The sequence below is a fragment of the Oryzias latipes genome, chromosome 10, assembly GCF_053564925.1.
Source record: "Oryzias latipes strain Hd-rR chromosome 10, Olatipes_Hd-rR_3.1".
NCBI lineage: Eukaryota > Metazoa > Chordata > Actinopteri > Beloniformes > Adrianichthyidae > Oryzias > Oryzias latipes.
In genome coordinates, this window is record NC_136246.1 from 31,152,247 (window position 1) to 31,171,651 (window position 19,405).

Here is a 19,405-nt window from a genome sequence, read left to right on the forward strand (position 1 = left end):
ATGACAATGCAGGTCAGAGTGGCTGCAAGTGCGCAACGCATCCGCAGAAGATGCATGAGAATGGAGAAAAATAACCAGTGAAGGCAGAATTAGTCTAAAAAACAAAAAACTGAACGAATGGTTTGCGTTTGAACAGGAACTGGAGGTGGGCCTGCTGCAGGCAGCAAGGGGCTGCACACAAATGCCCTCTGCAAGAAGGGGACCGCGCTCCACTTTCGCTTTATGTGCCCTCACAGAGGAATGCAACTCGCAAAATATGCAATAAGAATTTTGGCAGTTGCAGGAAATAATGCAAGACCCCCCCACCCCCATGCTGTCAGCACCGGAAGCTAATGCAGAGCATTGAAAAGCCCAGAAAGAGCAGTGTGTTTGCCCAGTCGACTGCATTCAATGTCTCAGCCCTTCAGCTGCATGTCGTCTGTGCAGCTTTGTGTGTCTGCTCTCCATAGGGATGTCACAGGATGAGACAGAGGCCCACCGGTGGATGCTTGAGGTGAATGTGGGTCACTGGGGTCCAGGAGCAGCTTGAAGGGGCTGCAGCCTGCTGCTGGCTCAGGTGCATGGAGAGGCTGCTAAGCCTTTCAAGAAATGTATTTTTATAGTCTTATCTTTACTTATTTAGAGTACAAAAAGTGGGACAAGCAAAAAAGGATTCTGATCAGAGAAAAGATTGAATTACAGACGACAAAAATGTTCATTTTAACCCTCTAAGGTCAGGAAAAGAGGCCTGTCCAGCGGATATTTCAAAATTTGTAGCGGCAGCTCATCACGCTGGCGTTTTGAAGCTCATCATAAGCCCTTTGTTGTACTTGTGAGGATTACATTTGCTGCCAGAGATGCTTACAAGGTACTTTTCCGTCCTAAACCCGTCACCGCTTCCGTGTCCAAAGAACAAAACCACAGACGATGATTCGAGGAAAATTCCCAGGACTTCTTTTTATTAAGAGAACTTCAGAACATAAGAGAGGGACCAGACACCTGCATTTGTCAGATAAAAGATTTCCAAATCCAATCTTTTAACAAAAAAGAAAGAAAAGAAAAAGAAAAGAAAGAAAGAGTGTTTAGAAAAGCTGACATGACAGCCTGGATGGAGCAGGAGCTGTTTATCGTCTAGGAGACAGGTCAGAGGCAATCGCTGTTCCCGGAATGTTTCACATGTTCATCTTCCTCTTTCTTTTTGGACAAAACACACGTTTAATGTTTGCAATATCAATGGAAAAAAAAAAAATGGAGGGGAAACGAGACCATGAGACGGAAGCGAAGGGAAGAAGTCACTGCACATTTAGAGGTCTAAAAGAATCACATTAACATGGCTGAACCGTTAATAAAACATGGAGAAAAGCTGAGCTGTATGGGGGGGGGGGTCTAATCTGTGGAGGATGAAGGACAGAGCGGGGGGGGGGTAGGTAGGGCGGGGGGCAAAAAACACAGTAATACACAACTCACGACATGGCCAATCCGACAGGGGGATAACGCGTCTTTTTTTTTTCCTACACCAAAACGAGCCTTCAATCATAAAATGCCTTTTAAAAAAGATTTTAGTGTGTTTCTCTTGCAGACACTTTGATATGATCACTGCAAATCTGCAAGGCGCTCCATGTTCAGCTTTTTTTTTGTGCTAAAAATCTGTACGGATACTTATAAAATCATTGATAAAAATATTCCTCTGTTAACAATACGCCTTGGAGGGAAACCGTGTGAGACTTGAGGAGGGCAGGGAGGACCGGCTGGCTGGCTGGGTGTGTGGGGAGGTGGGCCGTCGAGGAGGGGGAACAGTTGGGCAGTGGTGCTACTCGGACTTGGCCTCCTCCTTGGCCTCCTCGGGGGCTGCTTCCACCTGGGAAAGGACGAAGAGGAAGAAGAAGTCAAGCCTTTTGGTTTTTGGCGCGTCGGGTCGGCTCCCGCCCGCCGGCGCTCACCTCGTTGGTCTTGGCCTCTCCGTTCTCAGAGTGGTTCTCCTCGTTGGCCTCTGCCTCGGCGTTCTCCTTTGCCTTCTTGGTCTTCTTGTCCTCCTTCTTGTCATTCACAGCCTTTTCTTTCTGTTAAAAGAGAGGCGGCCGTTTTAGTTCTGAGAACTTTGCTCTTCACCTGGTTTCTCGACGTCCTTCACCTTTGCTGCCTTCTTGGCCTTTGGCTCCGGCTTAGGTGGGGCCGGTTTCTGTGGGGGGGAGAAAAAAATTCCTTAATTTTCACATCAAATTTGTATTTAACACATTTATCATTTCCTAAATCTTTTTTATTGTCGTGTGGAACCTTTACATCTCATTTTTAAGTGAAAATAACTGCCTTCAAATTATTTTTTCTTCTTCATAGCAAATAATATACAAATCTCCTTGTTTTTACAGACAATTGAATGCTTTTCATTCATTTTTAATTCTGTCTTTTGAAAGTAAACACAACGAGCGCGTTTCCTTACCGCCGATAACCGGGCCGATCTCCTCTGGGGCTGAAAAATATCAAAGATGATTAACGGAGCCGCTTTACTCAGATTGAGACTTTAAACAAAATGCGTTTAAAAATGTGCACAAACAATACTTATTTATTAGATTTAATAAAAATATATAAAATATATGTGGAGTTAAAAACGACTTACCTCTTCCTTCTCTCCTGCTTCTGTTCCTTGTGCCTGAGAAACGCACAAAAAAACAGACTAATATGAGAATAAATGACCAAATTAACAATAATGTGTTTTTATTTTGATGCAAAGGGCTGAAAAGTGGTTTTTGCACGTTTTTAGGCCCATTTAATTTTGCTCCAGAAAACTTCTCAGATTCAGGTGGAAACTGACAAATAATTGTAAACCAGGTGAATTTTCTTGCCCAAAGGGCCTAAATTGTTGCTTTCATGCGAGGATTGGAACGTGGGCCACGTTAGCCGAGCCATGTGGACCCGTGGAGCCATAAGTTGAGGGCCTGGGCCCTGTTTTTTCCCTCTCACTCCCCCATTTCTTTCTCTCATTCAATGCATGGAGCTCAGATTTGAAAGCTGGCGCGGGAGTCTTTCAGAAAAGGGGGAGGGACCTTTTTTCGCGCTCTCGGCTGCCCCCTGGCGGTAGAGGCGGGTCATCGCAGCCATTTGGGACCGCGAACAAAGAGAGAAAATACGTAATTTTATCGAAACGCGCGCGCGAATGCCATCGTTTTTCAGTCAAAATGACAAGGAGAGGCACTGGAGGAATTTTGGGCGGCACTTCCGGGCGGTTTGGTGGCGAAATGGCGATAAACAGAGCGTTTGTTCTCGGTAGGTCGGGCAACGAAGGTGGACAAGAGCTGCAAAGCATGGCTGCTGCTTGTGCTTTAACTGCATGGAGACCGAGACTTCTGACTCCCCCCCCAAAAAAAGGACAGCGGCGCTCGCAGTCAAACGCGTTTCTACGGTCGCACTCGAACAGGAAAATATTCGTTTTGACACACAAAAAATGCACATTATGTCTAGAAAATTTAGGGGGAATTAGCGGCGGCGAACAACTGACGGACGTTGCGTTATAATTAAGTAATGTCTCGGAGGGATGTCTCCACAATCATTTGCATCGCGTTAATAGCCGATATCCGCCTCGAAATATTTTTATCGCCTCACGAATACGTACCTTTCTCTTGGGCATGGTGAATTCTTTGAGGTTTTCTCACAAACACAACTAAAGCGGCTTTTATTCGCGGGTTCAGTGCATGTGAAGACGAGTGTCTCCCTAATGCTCGGCAGTGTAGTAAACACACTGGAACAGAGAAGCGAGTGGTTGAATGGGGGGAGGGGTGCGGCTAAAGGCATGATTGATAGGCTCTGGACCAATCAGATGACGCCATTCGGGCCCCGCAGAACACTTGGAATTTTTTGGAGCCGGTGGTGTTCTAGGGGGTCTGCGCGAATGGCTCCTTCTTCGGTGGGAGAGGAAGCCTGCGAGAAATGGAAGGGGGGAGTCTCCCGTTCGAGGACATGTTTGATTTCACACGCGCGTGAGATGTCACCGCGATAGCGGAGGGCCTAACGGCGGAGGGCTCGCCTGCGTGCTTAGGCCTCCGCCGCGGGGATAAGCCCCCTGCTTTTTTTTTTTTTTTCCGGGCTCGCGTGTCAAAAAAAGCGCGAGCTCGCGTGTTTAAAAGTTTAAAAATTCACACCGTTGTTGTTTGAGCCCAATATGGCGCCTACACCTCTTCCGACATATTTTTTTTTGTTTGTTTTGTCGGTCGGCTTTGCTACATTCGTCTGCCGCCGCGTGCCATAAACGCCTGCAGGGGGCTCACAAAGCCCGTTTAATGAAAGTAGCTGCTTAACAGCCGTGCTGTTGCACAAAACCCCTAAAAATGAGAGAGGGGGGGGGGTGTCATAGCTGCAAATGTTTTCTGTTCAATTTGCAATAAATTCGAACAGAAAACACTTTAGATTCGTGTACGAGCGGGTGGCAGACAATAGGAGGGGGGGGTCAAAGCTGAAAGATTCACACAGTAAAAAGCCTCGACGTGTTGCCATCTTGGAACGGGAGCCTTCTCGCGTCGGTGTGCGCGCGCGCGCTAGCTTCCTCGCGGAGGGTAGGGGAGGGGGGAGTCTGGAAGGGGCGTGGAGGCGGAGGAGGAATGTGAAGCTCCATCCACAGAGCTGAGAACCGGAGCATTTGCGCAGATAGTCTGCGCTGCGAACATCTGAACGCTGCTTCTTTTTGGTTTTCGAAGTTTGTTGTAGTTTTTTTCCGTTGTTGTGTCCTTTTGTTGTTGTTATTTCACGTCATCCTTCCTGCACGAAGCCGAGCAAAGCAGCTGCTGGAACGGAGAGCATCAAGAGGAAGAAGATGGTGATCAAAGTGTACATAGCATCGTCCTCAGGATCCACCTCGGTAAGACCTGAAACAATGGAGAGGCTGTTTTTTTAAATTTTTGCTGGGTTTGATTAAAGCATCCAGGGTTGATTAGAAATGGATTAACTTTAATCGAACTGATCAGGTTTAGACTGTCATCCTCATCCTGGAGGAAGCTTGCAGCTCTGCTCCCATCAGGACTTTGAACACAGCTGGAGTTTCTCAGTTATGCATTTTTTTTCTAACTTTCCCTGCAACTTTATCAGAGGAGAAAGACCCAGAGGACCCGAGGCAGACTGTAATGAAAGCTCTCTGAGCTGTGGTTTTTGTCACATTGCTTCTTCTTCCTGAAGTTTTTCTTTATTTTTCTCTCTTTTTTTTTTTAGTTGCAAAACAAGCTGCAGAAATGCAGGGACGATAATGTTCCGAGAGATGTTCCACCTGATGCCATGGCAGGATAAGAACACTCAGAATCTGACTGAACGTGCGCTTTCACTTGGTCTTTGTGTGTTCTTGTTGATCGTTGCTGCACTTTCTCTTCAGATGCAACTCCACAGGGAGCTCCTGCAGACTAAGTGCCACTTTTTAGGACTTTAGGAAGGTCTGGATCAAGCTTGTGTCTTGATGCATATGCGTCTTGAACAACACAGTTGTTATCTGGATCAGTGATCTGCTTTGCTGCACAAACTGAAGACAAAGCCACCATACATTTAAACTAAACATCTATTTTTTGCAATTATGTCTGAAAAGTCAGACGGGAGGAAGTCGAATGCTTTTCATTGATCCGTTTCCTTCCTGTACAGCCCATTTAGAATGAATAGATGAGCTTCTGCAGCCAAAGCACTTCCTGATATTTATGTTTAATGTTAATGTTTAGCGATCGGCTGTAAAACTGCTTCTTTATGACGCTTATCGGGGCCTCTGCTGTTATATTTTGCTTTTGATGTTTACGGTCGTGTTGCTTGTTTGTAAACCAACACTCGATCTAGGATTTTAGGCTGTTGCAACCTTCTCAAAATATATATTTTTACCCAGAATCCTATGTGCTAGACGGTGTTGGTGCATTCCGCCAGTGTCTACTCCTGACCAAGCTGCCAAGAACCAGCGGTATGAGTGGGAGGGTTTCCAAAATATATTAAAAGCTTTTACTCGACCGAGGAGAAAAACACAGATGGTGTGCCGAGCCAGAGGAATTCAACCAGGAATTTAGCTATTTGCTGGTTTAATCAGAACGATTCTGGACTTAGAACCTCGATTATGTGATACGTGGAGGGACTGAACCAGAAGAAGTAGTAATGCTGATGATGAGGAAGTAGAGCAGAAGCACGATGGTGATGCTTTGCTGAGGGGTTAGAAAAGGACGAGAACCAATTTGGATAATTCAGAGAGTGGGTCAAACATCTTTTGCTTTGGTCTCACCCAGCAAAACCCAGATTTTTCCTGATTATTGATCTGATATCACCTACTTCTTTATGGTGATCTACACGTCCATGTGCTGAGATACGAACGTATAATGTGTACATTTCCACCCCAAGTTTGAGGTTGAAGCCACACGAAACGCGATTCTTTCTCCTGACCAAATCATTTAATACTTATGACCTTCTAAAAATGAGATCATAACGTCTTGAAGGCACCGTCGAGCTCGTCCAAAACTAGTCGTGGTGTTTTGTTACTTACACCAAGGAAATACTACCAGCTTCATTTCCATCAGGTCTTTGTGTCCCAATAGGCAAACAAACGAGACACGTTTTCCCTAAAAGCACTCATGCAAATGTCACGGAGACCTGCACCACTCAGCAACAAGTGGAACTCAAAAGTTGCACGGTTGGAACGAGGCAAAGCGTTAGTGTTCGTGCTTTTCCTCTTGATGTCACTGCATGCACTGTTGCACAACGTCCTTGTAGCCACAATACATGTCTCCCATTCAGTGTGTTTCACTATTTTCAGTGTTTAAATTGCTTATATCCCCACTTTGACTATTGATAGAAACACGGCTCGATTGTTTTTACAGCTGCTCCTGTATGTCACACTTCTTTTTTTCCCTCTTTTTCTGCTTTTCTTGTGGTTTGTTTCCTGTTTAGCGAGCCAAAATAGAGTGTAGCCAAAGTTGCATTGTGCAGCTCTTTTATATCATGTAGACAGAGCTGAGGCTTGGGTGGAGGCTAATGCTGCTGTTAACATTCCAGCAAGAAACTGTTTGGGGCAGAAATCAGACCTGATCTAATCACGACAGGCCTTTATCCTTCACAAACACACGGCTGGAGAGAGATCATGTTTCTTGTGGCTCAGAGTGGATTCAAAAGTTTGGCCTCCGCTGCATCAGAAAGGTCACGGAGTATCCTGGACCGTTTTAGTTCTCCCTTTTCTCTCTCTCCATTAAACTGGATATGATAGTCTCCAATCAGTCACGGCTTTATTGGTCTGATTTGACGTTGTGGCCGCCGTCCATCCAATAAACGTGTAGCATTGTCTCAGAGCTTTTAGCACCAGAGCTCTGACCTTTATCTGGGATTGATCAGGTCTGCAGCCGATGTCACGTGATGATGAGGAGTGTCAACTGCTTTGGGGTTGATGAAGAATCTTTGTTTTACAGAAAATCTAAGATCTATTTTGAGAATTTAGAGGAAATGTGGTTACTTTGTTTTTTAAAGGACTAACCCTTGTGCTATCCAAGGCACTCTAACATTGGGAGTTGGGTCATCTAGACCCACTAGACAGTGCGCTGAACCTTTTTTTCTTCAATGATTTGTGATCTTCACTGGTGTCCATGGATTACATGAAATCTTTCCACCTTTATCCTCCTTTGTCATGGTCGGGAGAACACGTCAATGTAAGGGTGGGGTCATCTAGACCCCATAAGATAGCACAAGGAAATGCACCTAGAATAGGAGTTTCTTTATCCGTCCTTCCATCCATCCATAGTCACTGGGTCTTTGAGCAGAAGTTATCCTGACCCTGGATACGTTTTATTACAGGGCAAGTTAGATGGATATTGAGCCTTAAAATGTTTGGAACCCAGTTGCTTTTCATGCACAATACACAATATTCCACCGAGTAACTTTCACCAGGTGACCTCTTCAACTGTTGGAAGGATTTCTAAGACATTTTTCATCAAAACAAATTCAGAGCTACTTCTGAACTGTATGGAAAGACCTTTAAATGTGCGTCTTGATGGGAGTAAATGGTCAAATATTTTCTCCAAACTGTAAAATTACGCTGAGATTCTAAAGCTAAAGCTAAGATAGCTAAAGTTTGTTCCATTCAGTTCAGCAACAATCCTGATGTAAAATAATTGTACTGGGTTGTTTTTGGAGGAACTCTTGGTGAGACGATCCATCAGTGATTTACCAACGTGAATTTTTTTCGCTGGCTAATAATTGCTAGTAGTAACAGAAATAGTGGATTTCCTGCTTAGAAATGTTCAAATGAAAACCGGGTTGGTTGATGTTTTGAGGAAGACTTCCAAACGTCTCTTTGTTTGCTGTCGTTTCAAGGAGATGAAAAACATTGCTGATTGGTTTCATTTTAGCTTTGGAAGACAAAAAAAAGACAAGAGTCATGAAAAATAACGCAGTTCTTTGTCTGAGTTTTATATAATGAGGATTTCTGTTGGTTCATATCGATCCCTTTTAAGATCAAAATCAGCGTATTATCTAACCGTTCTTCAAACTACCATAGTTTCTTCCTTTTGGTTTGTTGGGATGTCATGTTAGGATCGTTTTGCACTTTCTAGTGAAACTTTGCAGTGAAAAAAACGTAACTAAAGCAGTTATCCAAATAATACGACAACAAATTGAGGCCTGAACTGGTGCGGCCATATTGGCTTTTGCCTACTCTGTCGTTCCACAAATAGACGACTGAGCCAGACTAGTTATTGTTTTGTACCGTTCTCCAACTTGCCTAGAAAACTTTCTTATCTTAAAAAAAGATACAAATTTGGGTTCTACTACAACCAGCTGATTTTAAAAAAAAAAAGGGGTTAGATTTGTGTTCTATAAAACTCTTAGGCACATGTGTCAAAATCTGGCCCGGGGGCCAAATTTGGCCTGTAGTGTAATTATATTTGGCCCGCAAATGTGCATTAGAGCTGGCCCCCGGTATATACTGTACTGCTAACACTACAAATCCCACAATGCTTTGCTAGTACGTTGGCGCTCTTTTTCTGTTGACAGTCACTGACAGACATGCTCCCGTCACATCGGACAAATTCATGTCACCCTCCACAAAAATGGCCAAACGAAAGACGGACAACAGGAGCTTTCAAGACAGGCCTGCTAAAACACGAGGTTTTCCCCGGCTCAGAGCCCGACCCCAGACTTTGATGAACTTGCATCTAAGAAAAGATGCCAGATGTCCGGCTTAGACCAATGTGCTAAAGGTTGTTTCCATACGAAAAGGTTAAACATTACATATCAGTTGCAGTTAATTTTTCTGTAAATATTGAGTTTGGCCTGTGACTTTACTTCACTGCCTAATTTTGGCCCGCAGTAAATTTGAGTCTGACAGCCCTGCTCTTAGGGGTGATCCAAATCCTGAAGGGAACCATTTGTTTTTGCACTACTAGTAATCCATGGTACTTATGTCATTATTTGCTTTAGTTTTCCCCCTTTGGTCCATCTGAAGTCTATAGATTCACACCAACGTGAAACGCAGTTGGGTTCACGTCAAAAGATCCGATACCCACGTTCTTGTGCAGATCCGGCGTTGCTGTCTTGGTTCATGGCAGAGTTCTGATGATCTTTTTTAACAGGCAAATAAAGCAGAATATCCAAGGCAACACATTCAACAACAAGGTGCCGATGTGACCTAAAGAATAACGAGGATGTGTATCCCTAAAGGTGCGGAGAATAGAATAAAATTAGGAGATAATAGGCCTGGACAATATGTCGAAAATTTGTCTTTATCAAAAGCTGTGCAATACGCATATCGCAAAAGACGGCGAAAATCGCAATAAAAGGTTACCTTAAATGTGCCAAAACAATCTTATGGCAGCTTGAAGTATTTAACGAACCAAATAAATGCATTTGACCAATCAGATGGACGCCTTCACGTTGTTGACCAATCGGGCGGAGCTCTTTTGTTAGATGTTGGCCTCCTATGTTGACGAGGGTTAAATCTTATTTAAGTTAAACTGTTGCAGTGAAATGGAAATTATGTTTTTGGTTGTTTTGCAGTTTGTTCATCGCAAATGGCAAATTCTTCTCAGCCCTATGCGATAATTATAAAAAGTCTGGATCATGCCCCTCTTTTTTGACAAATATTCTGCAGTTTCAGTGAAAAGGCTCAACATAAATGTCTCCAAAGCTGAAGGAGAGGTACATAAGACGGTCAAAGCTGTTGGACAAGCCAGACATTGTCGTTTGAAGCTCCACGCACTATAAACAAAACAGGGAAACATTTCCCTTTTCTAGATTTGCATTATGTTTGTAATCTCAGTGGCTATTTGCATAAAAGGCACATTGTGTAGGGCTGAGAACATCAGACAGGCAAAGCTGGAGTCATGGAAATCGATCTTTCACGGTTTGTCTTTGCAGCAAACTGGCTGCACATTTTAAAAGGTTCAAACATCTTTTGCTTTTTCACTACAATTTAAGTTAGTCTAATTCCAAGAACTAGATAAGGAATCAATTGCTCAAGGCAGCAATGTGCAAAAGATCAAATCCTGTCTATTACGACACCAAAGGCAAAGTCTTCAGTGTCAGAAACGCCAGGCGCTCGATTCCTAACCAGAAGCGTTTTAAGTTGGGAGCTCCAGTGTGCGGTTGGACTTGGGGGCAGATGGCAGGAGGCCACTTTGTCCCACAAATTAATTTTGCTTGGCAACTGGACAATGCAGGGTTGTTGCAGTAGTGCTGACAGTGCACCAAACTGAAAGGACGACAAGAAAACTTGTGTCGAATCTGAATTTTCAAGCTGTTTTGTCTGTCGTGTTAACGCGGGCGAGTCATCGAGATGAGGTGTTGTGCATTCCAGAGGGGCGTTGGACATTTGCCCGAGCAGGTGGAGCTGGTTTTTAGGGTTTTACCCCCTTTTTAATTCAAATGGTCCCTGCAGACCCAAGCCAGTTTAGCTCATGCTGGTTTGCGGCGCCTTCCATCCGTGAAACCAGGGTTCGACTCCAGGCTGCTCCCTGTTCCCTTCTCTACCTCTGCCGGTTCCAAGCCCGGTTTGAGAAGGTTGCGTCAGGAAGGGCATCCGGCGTAAAACATTGCCAAATTTACCATGCGACTTGTTCGCTGTGGCGACCCCTGATGGGAGAAGCCGAAAGTGGAAGAAAGAAGAGGTCCCTGCAGACCCAAGCCCCCTGTTTCACACACCCAAGTTTTGTTTCAGCAGACGACTCTTTGGTCGTCCACCAGCCTCCTCTGCATAGCAAAAACTTGGGAGGAGCCCCGACAAGATGCCGTCAGAGCTGGAGGGAAGCAGATGAATCGCTCCTGGTGGTTTTTTTTTTTTTTTTGGTGATAAACCTGGTTTACTTTGGCTTAAGGTGCATGGCTTTGCAGAGTCTGGATGTGTGTGCATCTCCATGAAGCAGGCCTTATTTGGCTCGTGTTTGACCAGTTACCTCCCCTCGAGTCCCAGAGGGGCTCTTGTTTCCGTCTGGCCTTCTAGGGCCATCCTCCTCCTGGCTCACACTCACTGAGAGCTCATTGGAAGAGAATTTCTCACACTGAAGCACACATACAGACTCACATGGGATGAGTCAGAAGAACAACTCTGCTGCTTTTCTGTGTTAATACCCTTCAAAAGGGTTGCAGATCTTTAGAGATGTAGCACCTTTGATCTACTTGTGCTTCCTTCAGAATAAAGTTCCTTTCTCTTTTTGCATCTGAGCCAAAAAAAGAATTGATTCAAAGAGATATTTTTTAGGATTTGCAAAACTAGCTAGTGTTTTTTTAAAGTGAAAATGGCAGCAAATGGATCATTTTGATGGGTCAACTTTATTCATTTGCAGCCAGGAACCACGAAGAAGTTAGCAGAACCTTCTGTTTTCTTGCATGTCGTACATCAACATGTGGTTTTAAACGACAACTTCCCCTTTCGCCGTTTGTCTCCCCTCCCATGCGCAGATCAAAAAGCAGCAGCAGGATGTGATGGGCTTCCTGGCAGCCAATAGGATCGAGTTTGAGGAGTGCGACATCGCAGCCAACGAGGCCAACAGGAAGTGGATGCGGGAGAATATACCCGAGGAGTCCAGACCTGCCACTGGGAACCCCCTGCCTCCACAGATATTTAACGAAAGCAAATACTGCGGGGTGAGACGAGCGCTCGCCGAACTGCTGTTCTTCTGCACATTGTGTTACCGTTCATATCAGTTCAACGTCACTCAGCGTGTAAAACTCCGGGAGCGACCCGAAGAAGCTTCTTTTGTTGGAGGCTGTTCAGTTTTCCCCTCTTGTGTTTTGCATTTCATCACAATTCTGATGCTGCAACAGATTACCGATTAGGGCTGAACGATGTGAGGAAAACTTAATGATCAATATTGCGATGACTATATAACTTGCGATACACAAACGAATAGCAAAACAACCAAAAACATAATTTCCATTTCACTGCAACAGTTTAATTTAAAAAAAAAGAGTCAAAATAAACTAAATTATACTCCAAATGACCCTCGTCTAAACAGGACATAAAAGGACTCCGTCTGATTGGTCAGAGGCATAAATGGATTTAGTTGATTCGTTAAATACTTCAAGCTGCCATAAAATTGTTTAAGCACGTTTAAGGTAACCATTTATCCCAGTTAACGCCGTTGTTTGCGACATGCGCCTTGCACAGCTTGACATCGGGATAAATTTGCCATTTATTGTGCAGATTTATCTCACAACTGATAAGACAAAATGCTGGAGACATGTAAAAACTCAGCTTGTAGCTTTTAGATAATAATGCATAAGAAAACCTCCCAAGACTATGTACTTTTAAGGTTACACTCCTACATTTACTCCAAAGATGAGGACAATCAGTGTTGTCTAGCCTAAAATGCTGCTTTATCCTAATTCTGCTTGACCAGGGGGTCACGTCTCACTGACCCAGCAGGAGCCACAAAAAATAACTGTTTTTATGCCACTGTCATGATAAATATAAATGAACCATTATATATTTTGGCATAAATAAAACAAAGAGTAAATTGCAGTTTTGTTTCTCCAAAATATAAAATGGTTTATAACTTTTGACAGGTTCTCACAACTTCCTTTCAAAATAAAAGACATCCTGTGCCACATAGGATTATATGAACGCAGCAAATGTAGTCGTAGGTAGGTAGGTAATGTAAATAAAAATACAGTTATTGACAGTTGTTGATGCATTTCATCCATAAATTCATAATCCTAACTAACTAAAATGAAATCAGAGCTAATTAAGTGACCCTTACCAAACGTTTAGGACCATAAGATGCACTTAACCGTGTTAAATGTTTTCAAAAGTAGAAAATTAGCCTTATAATTGCCTATACATGAATTCTGGTTGTGCCTACTGACCTCAAATAGAGTTTTTGTGGTACGTGGGAATAAAAAAATCAGTCAAAGTGTTTTAATTCAACTTTGCTAAACGGCCGAACTGCTTGACGGATTGTTGGAGCATTATGGGTATTGTAGTCAGGAGTCTGGCAGACTGAAACGCACAGTGCTTCAACTGCTGGTGACTTATCTGTTTGGCACGATGCGCCTTGCAGTCTGAAAAATACATTTCTTATTAAAACGTATAACATTTTATTTTTCCTATAACCAGAGACCCACAACGGAGGGGAAAAAAGCTCTGAAAATATCCAATCAAACCTTTTTGAAGAAGCACTTTTCACATGATTGCATGCCAAACTGCTTTACAAAACAAAAAGCACTTTGCATATTGGCCACACATGTTAAAACGTGCACGTTTGGATCACAGTCTGCAAGTTTTTTGTATTCTTCCTGGGACCTAAAACATTGTTTTTGTTACTCCCAACACTCTTCACGATGTGTTGTTACAGCTAGAAAGTAGAATTTAGATTCACTTTAAATCTGTTTTTCTTTATTTGTTTTCATTTTTAACTTTCCTTTATGATTTATTTATGATTTTAAATTATGATCATTATTTTTTTTAGCACAAATAGGTATTAAATTGTTTATGGCGCGCACGCTGCCAACTGTAATCATGTCTTAGGGTCTGTAACATGTAAACATGAAGTCATGTTAACTTTTACCTTGTATTTCTGTTTTTTTTTTGGTTATTTTTGGGCTTCCTGGTTGGAATTAAAAGGTAAAAACATGAAGTATTTCAGATATTAATTTGTGCAGCTTTAAAATGTGCCCATTTATCTTTTCAAATATCTCCACGCTCTGTTGGGAATTGTTCCTGCAGTCGTGCCCTCATATTGTTGATGGATAAACACAAAGTAGCACATGCAGGATGTGTCGGATCCGGGGAAGTATTGAATGAGAGTACGTTCAAGAGTGTAAGTGACAATGCAGAAAGGGGTCATGTGAGCTTTTCGCTTCGCTTTCAGGGTCTCGGATGGAACCATCCGTGTGACGCAGCGTCACATCTTGGGTGTGCCGGGATAAAGATGGAAGGAAACTAATCGATTTTCAATTATTTTTTCCCCCAGAACTATGAAGCCTTCTTTGATGCCAGAGAGGACAACGCTGTGTATGCTTTTCTGGGTCTGACTGCTCCTCCAGGTTCAAAGGCAAGTTGAAGACCCCCCCCCCCAAAGAAAATGTGTGACAGCCATGTCCTATGAAACAGACTTTTGTGTCCTAATAAATACAGTACAGACCAAAAGTTTGGACACGGCTTCTCATTCAAAGGGTTTTCTTTATTTTCATGACTATGAAAATTTTAGATTCACACTGAAGGCATCAAAACTTTTGATTAAAACATGTGGAATTATATAACAAAAAAGTGTGAAACAACTGAAAATATGTCATATTGTAGGTTCTTCGTAGTTCCTCACCTTTTGCTTTGATTACTGCTTTGCTCACTCTTGGCATTCTCCTGATGAGCTTCCAGAGGTAGTCACCTGAAATGGTCTTCCAACAGACTTGAAGGAGTTCCCAGAATGCTTAGCACTTGTTGGCCCTTTTGCCTTCAGTCTGCGGTCCAGCTCACCCCAAACCATCTGGATTGGGTTCAGGTCCGGTGGTTCGGTGTGGAGACCAGGTCATCTGGCACAGCCATCCATCACTCTCCTCATTGGTCAAATAGCCCTCATCCAGCCTGGAGGTGTGTTTGGGGTCATTGTCCTGTTGAAAAATAAATGATGGTCCAACCAAACCCAAACCGGATGGAATAGCATGGATAGCAGGATGATGTGGTAGCCATGCTGGTTCAGTATGCCTTCAATTTGGAATAAATCCCCAACAGTGTCACCAGCAAAGCACCCCCACACCATCACACCTCCTCCTCCATGCTTCACGGTGGGAACCAGGCATGTAGAGTCCATCCGTTCACCTTTTCTGCGTTGCACAAAGTCACGGTGGTTGGAACCAATAATCTCCAATTTGGACTCATCAGACCAAAGCACAGATTTCCACTGGTCTGATGTCCATTCATTGTGTTCTTTAGTCCAAACAAGTCTCTTCTGCTTGTTGCCTTTCTTTAGCAGTGGTTTCCTAGCAGATATTCTAGCATGAAGGCCTGATTCACACAGTCTCCTTTGAACAGTTGTTGTAGAGATGTGTCTGCTGCTAGAACTCTGTGTGACATTGACCTGCTCTCTAATCTGAGCTGCTGTTAACCTGCCATTTCTGAGGCTGCTGACTCGGATGAACTTATCCTCTGCAGCAGAGGTGACTCTTGGTCTTCCTTTCCTGGGGCGGTTCGCATGTGAGCCAGTTTCTTTGTAGCGCTTTATGGTTTTCGTGACTGCACTTGGGGACACTTTCAAAGTTTTCCCAAATTTTGGGACTGACTGACCTTTATTTCTTAAAGTAATGATGGCCACTCTTTTCTGTACTTAGCTGCTTTTTTCTTGCCATAATACACGTTCGTAGGGATGGCCCGCTTGACAGGACGCTTCGGCGGGCGTTTCACTTCCATGAAACAGAGTGTTTCGGCACGGTGTTTCGACAGTGTCTGTATCAACTATCGTAGATCACGTGGTTGATGATGTATGATGCGCCAAATCCATCGTTTGGTCGAACCACGCTTCAGATGTCACTTGCGTTTCCAACAGTTGGGCGCGCTATTCTCTAGAAATACGAAATGAATCCCGAACGTTTCCCGAATAGTTCTATTGTTTCCCCAAGATTGGAATCAGCGTCAGTTCATTGCACTTTACCATGGTTCCTGGTCAAAAACCTACTGTCGCTCAGGATCGTTTCAACTCGATTTCTCCGAATACAACGATACGCTATGATGACAAGCCGTATTAGTGTCAGTAGAGATAGCTCAGTGGAACAGTCAGTGGGGTTTGCATCCTGAGTTCAAGTCAAGTGTTTTACAATTGTATTTTTTTGCTTTGCGTTTATTTTCTTGATGTGATGTGTATTTTGCTGTGTCAACCACCTCTCACAGAAAACGTAACTCGTTGTGTTATGTTGTTTTTTAGTCTAATTATCATTAACAATATTGTTTTGTTTTACGTTTTTTCATCATCATTTCCACATTGAAGTGTTACAAGGAGCTTAGTTGAAGCATATGTTTACGTCCAGTCCGCCACCAGATGCCGCTGCTCTGTGTTTCAAAGCCCTGAATGAGTGGTTCATTTTTCCGGCGCAATTACATGAAGCCAAAGGGAAGCTTCATGGGGCTTCTATTCCCATCCCTACACATTCTAACAGTCTATTCAGCAGGACTATCAGCTGTGTCTCCACCTGACTTCTGCACAACACAACTGATGGTTCCAACCCCATTTATAAGGCAAGAAATCACACGTATTAAACCTGACAGGACACACCTGTGAGGTGAAAAACATTTCAGGTGACTACCTCTGGAAGCTCCTCAAGAGAATGCCAAGAGTGTGCAAAGCAGTAATCAAAGCAAAAGGTGGCTACTATGAAGAACCTACAATATGACATATTTTCAGTCGTTTCACACTTTTTGTTATGTGTATAAGTCCAAATGTGTTAATTCACAGTTTTGATGCCTTCAGTGTGAATCTACAATTTTCATAGTCATGAAAATAAAGAAAACTCTTTTAATGAGAAGCCGTGTCCATACATTTGGTCTGTACTGTATCTGGTTAGTGATTTCCATGCAGAAGACACACATTAGTGTAATAAAAATGCACATATTTCCCCTTTTGCTTTCCATCCTGCATACTGGCACCTCCTCTCTGTTAAAGCAGGAACTGCAGAAGGTGTGCCAGTTACCGTGGAAACTGTTTTTTTTTTTTATTATTCCTGTCTGTGGCAAGGAAAAGGCAATCTGAATTTCTCATCACCTTTGGTTTCTTTGTTTTTTCACCAGGAGGCCGTAGCTCAAGCAAAGAAAGCCCAGCAGTAGCACCTTTCCACTGGAACCTCTGGCCTTCCCCACATCCACGCCTGGACCCAGACCGACCCAGAACACAGAGAAGAGAGCCTCCACTCTTCAGTCGGCTAATAACTAACAATTCTACTTACTTTGTTGGAACCTTTTTGTATGATTCGTCTTCAGCTGTGCCTTGAGGCCCCCGGACCTCAGAGTGTGAATCCGATGAAATGTTCCGTTCACGGTTAGCGTCTCGTTGTAGCGTCCTCTGCAGGAGCACATCCTCACGAATATTGATCCAATCCAAGCATTCATCAGAACTTTCTGGAAAAGTTGTTGATAAACCTCCATATTCATATTTACATGATTCTGATTTAGTGCCATTTGAATCCCAAACTTTTTTTTAATGATTGTTTTTTACTAAGACTGATAAAAGTTTAGAGACTGAAAGTACATTCCAAAAGGGCCAGAAGAGGGAAGCTTGTTTTGTTTTATTATTGGCCGTCTTTGTTTAAAGGAAGTAGCAGTTTCTCTTCCTTCTGTTGGACGTCCTGTTGATGATCTTGTACAGCCTGGCCTGACGTGAAATAAAGATTTAGGTGGCAAAAATGATCCTGTGTGCTCTCCTTTTGGTGTAAAATACATTAAGGCTGCACCTAAATAAAGGACAGAAAAACTAAACTGCAACTCCAGGGAGTTAGACGAACACAAAAAATGATTTGTCTTTCAAAGAGAACAGTAACTCACAAAGAAAGTAAGACTAGTCTGTTAAACCCAGTTTATTCAAAATATGTGGAAAATAGAGGAGAAAGGGATTTGCCTAAAGCACAAATTGGACCTCAAGCATCTTAAAATATTTTGAATAAACTGGATTATACCAGTAATATTTTGATTTTTGCCGGCTTACGTGGTTTCCTGCTGCAGGATGTGTGTAAAATCTTTAGAAAACCTCAGTCGTGATTCGTCAAAATAAGTCATTTGAAACGGACACTTGGATGCTAAACTGACAAATATATTCTGCTAAAAACAAGGACAGAACAGGTATTTTGTTGGATAGTTTGCAATTCCACCTGGTGTTTGTGCAAATGACCTAAAACTAAGTGCCTTCACATTTTGAATTTGGAGGAACTTCATAATATTAAAGTATTGGGACAGAAGGAGAGGTACATATTCCCCATTTGCATAGCAGTTCAAATAACTAACATGCAAAGTTTTTTTGTCTTAACTCAGTGTTTCCTTCTGGATGGACATTGTTAACTTGAAGTGTTGCAACTCATTACTCAAAATGAAGGAGGGTTTTGAACAACGATGCAAATTAATGCTGAAATACACAAATCAAGTCAGATGAAACTATACCGGGGAGTCTTTTTATTGAACTGTGACAAATATTGCACATATAGAACATCATGCAACACGTGCAAGTCTGTTGAGTGAAGCAGCAACATGGCATTTAACTTGCCAGGAGGTTGACAGACAGAAAGAAGCCATATTACTTAAAAATAAATAAAGATATAACTTATCTAAACTCTTAAATGTGACCAAACTTCAGTTTTAACAGCTTATCCTTTTGTGCTGGAATTAATACTTGTTACACACAAAAAACATAAGCATATTTACACTTATGTATGTGATATTTGGCTGTGCTTTTTTAAAAATAATCTCTATTAAAAATATACAGAATCATACAAAAATAAGCCAACTTTAAAATCCACTGATAGAAAAATGAGTAAAAAAGAAAAGAAAAACATTTTTTGCATTAACAAGAGCATAAAAGCAGTAAATTGTTAATCTGTACATTTAAAAAAAATCCAAGGTGTCAAAAGTTTTACATCTTTGGGGTTAGAGGAAGATTTTGTTTTTTTGTTATATTGGATATTTGGCCGTACTGGTGAACACAGTTCTTCCTGGTTTGTGCATTATGGGTAATTGAGTCCAGAGGAAGAACTTGTTGAATTCATCTCATTATGCAGTTCACTTAGAACATACAAGCAAATGCAATTTATTTCAAAGCTAAAAATAAACCTTTGAAAACCAATCATTTTACAATAAACATTCTGTGTTTACAAAGCTAAAAAGCTAAAAAAAATAATAATTTCTACAGTGTAAATGCGGTTTTACAAGATCTACTACAGCTGCCTAAAATAGTTTAAAGCTTCCACTTTGATTAGTTCCAATCGACTCATGTTTTTTGTGCTTTTGGAGCCTCATATTTTATGGCTGATTGGC

General features: G+C 42.5%; 2 protein-coding genes across 3 annotated transcripts; one reads left to right on the plus strand and one right to left on the minus strand.

The window, feature by feature from the left end:
• Positions 1-910: 910 nt before the first annotated feature.
• hmgn6 (high mobility group nucleosome binding domain 6) lies at positions 911-4,310 on the minus strand. The gene is made up of 6 exons (XM_004073587.5): positions 3,587-4,310; positions 2,594-2,626; positions 2,417-2,446; positions 2,111-2,158; positions 1,920-2,039; positions 911-1,837 (listed from the first exon to the last, which is right to left on the minus strand). Exons 1-6 carry the CDS (start codon positions 3,599-3,601, stop codon positions 1,790-1,792), a joined length of 294 nt encoding a protein of 97 aa, XP_004073635.1. The 5' UTR covers positions 3,602-4,310; the 3' UTR covers positions 911-1,789.
• On the plus strand, positions 3,060-17,791 carry sh3bgrl (SH3 domain binding glutamate-rich protein like). 2 transcript variants are annotated; one of them, XM_004073588.5, is made up of 5 exons: positions 3,060-3,240; positions 4,736-4,825; positions 11,860-12,045; positions 14,373-14,453; positions 17,177-17,791. In XM_004073588.5, the coding sequence occupies exons 2-5, from the start codon at positions 4,781-4,783 to the stop codon at positions 17,210-17,212; spliced, it is 348 nt and encodes a 115-aa protein (XP_004073636.1). In that variant the 5' UTR covers positions 3,060-3,240; positions 4,736-4,780; the 3' UTR covers positions 17,213-17,791. The 2 variants fall into 2 exon arrangements, with proteins under 2 accessions (XP_004073636.1, XP_078810527.1); XM_078954401.1 differs by lacking the exons at positions 3,060-3,240; positions 4,736-4,825 and adding an exon at positions 9,886-10,830 and having other exon boundaries at positions 11,070-12,045.
• The last annotated feature ends 1,614 nt before the right edge of the window (positions 17,792-19,405 follow it).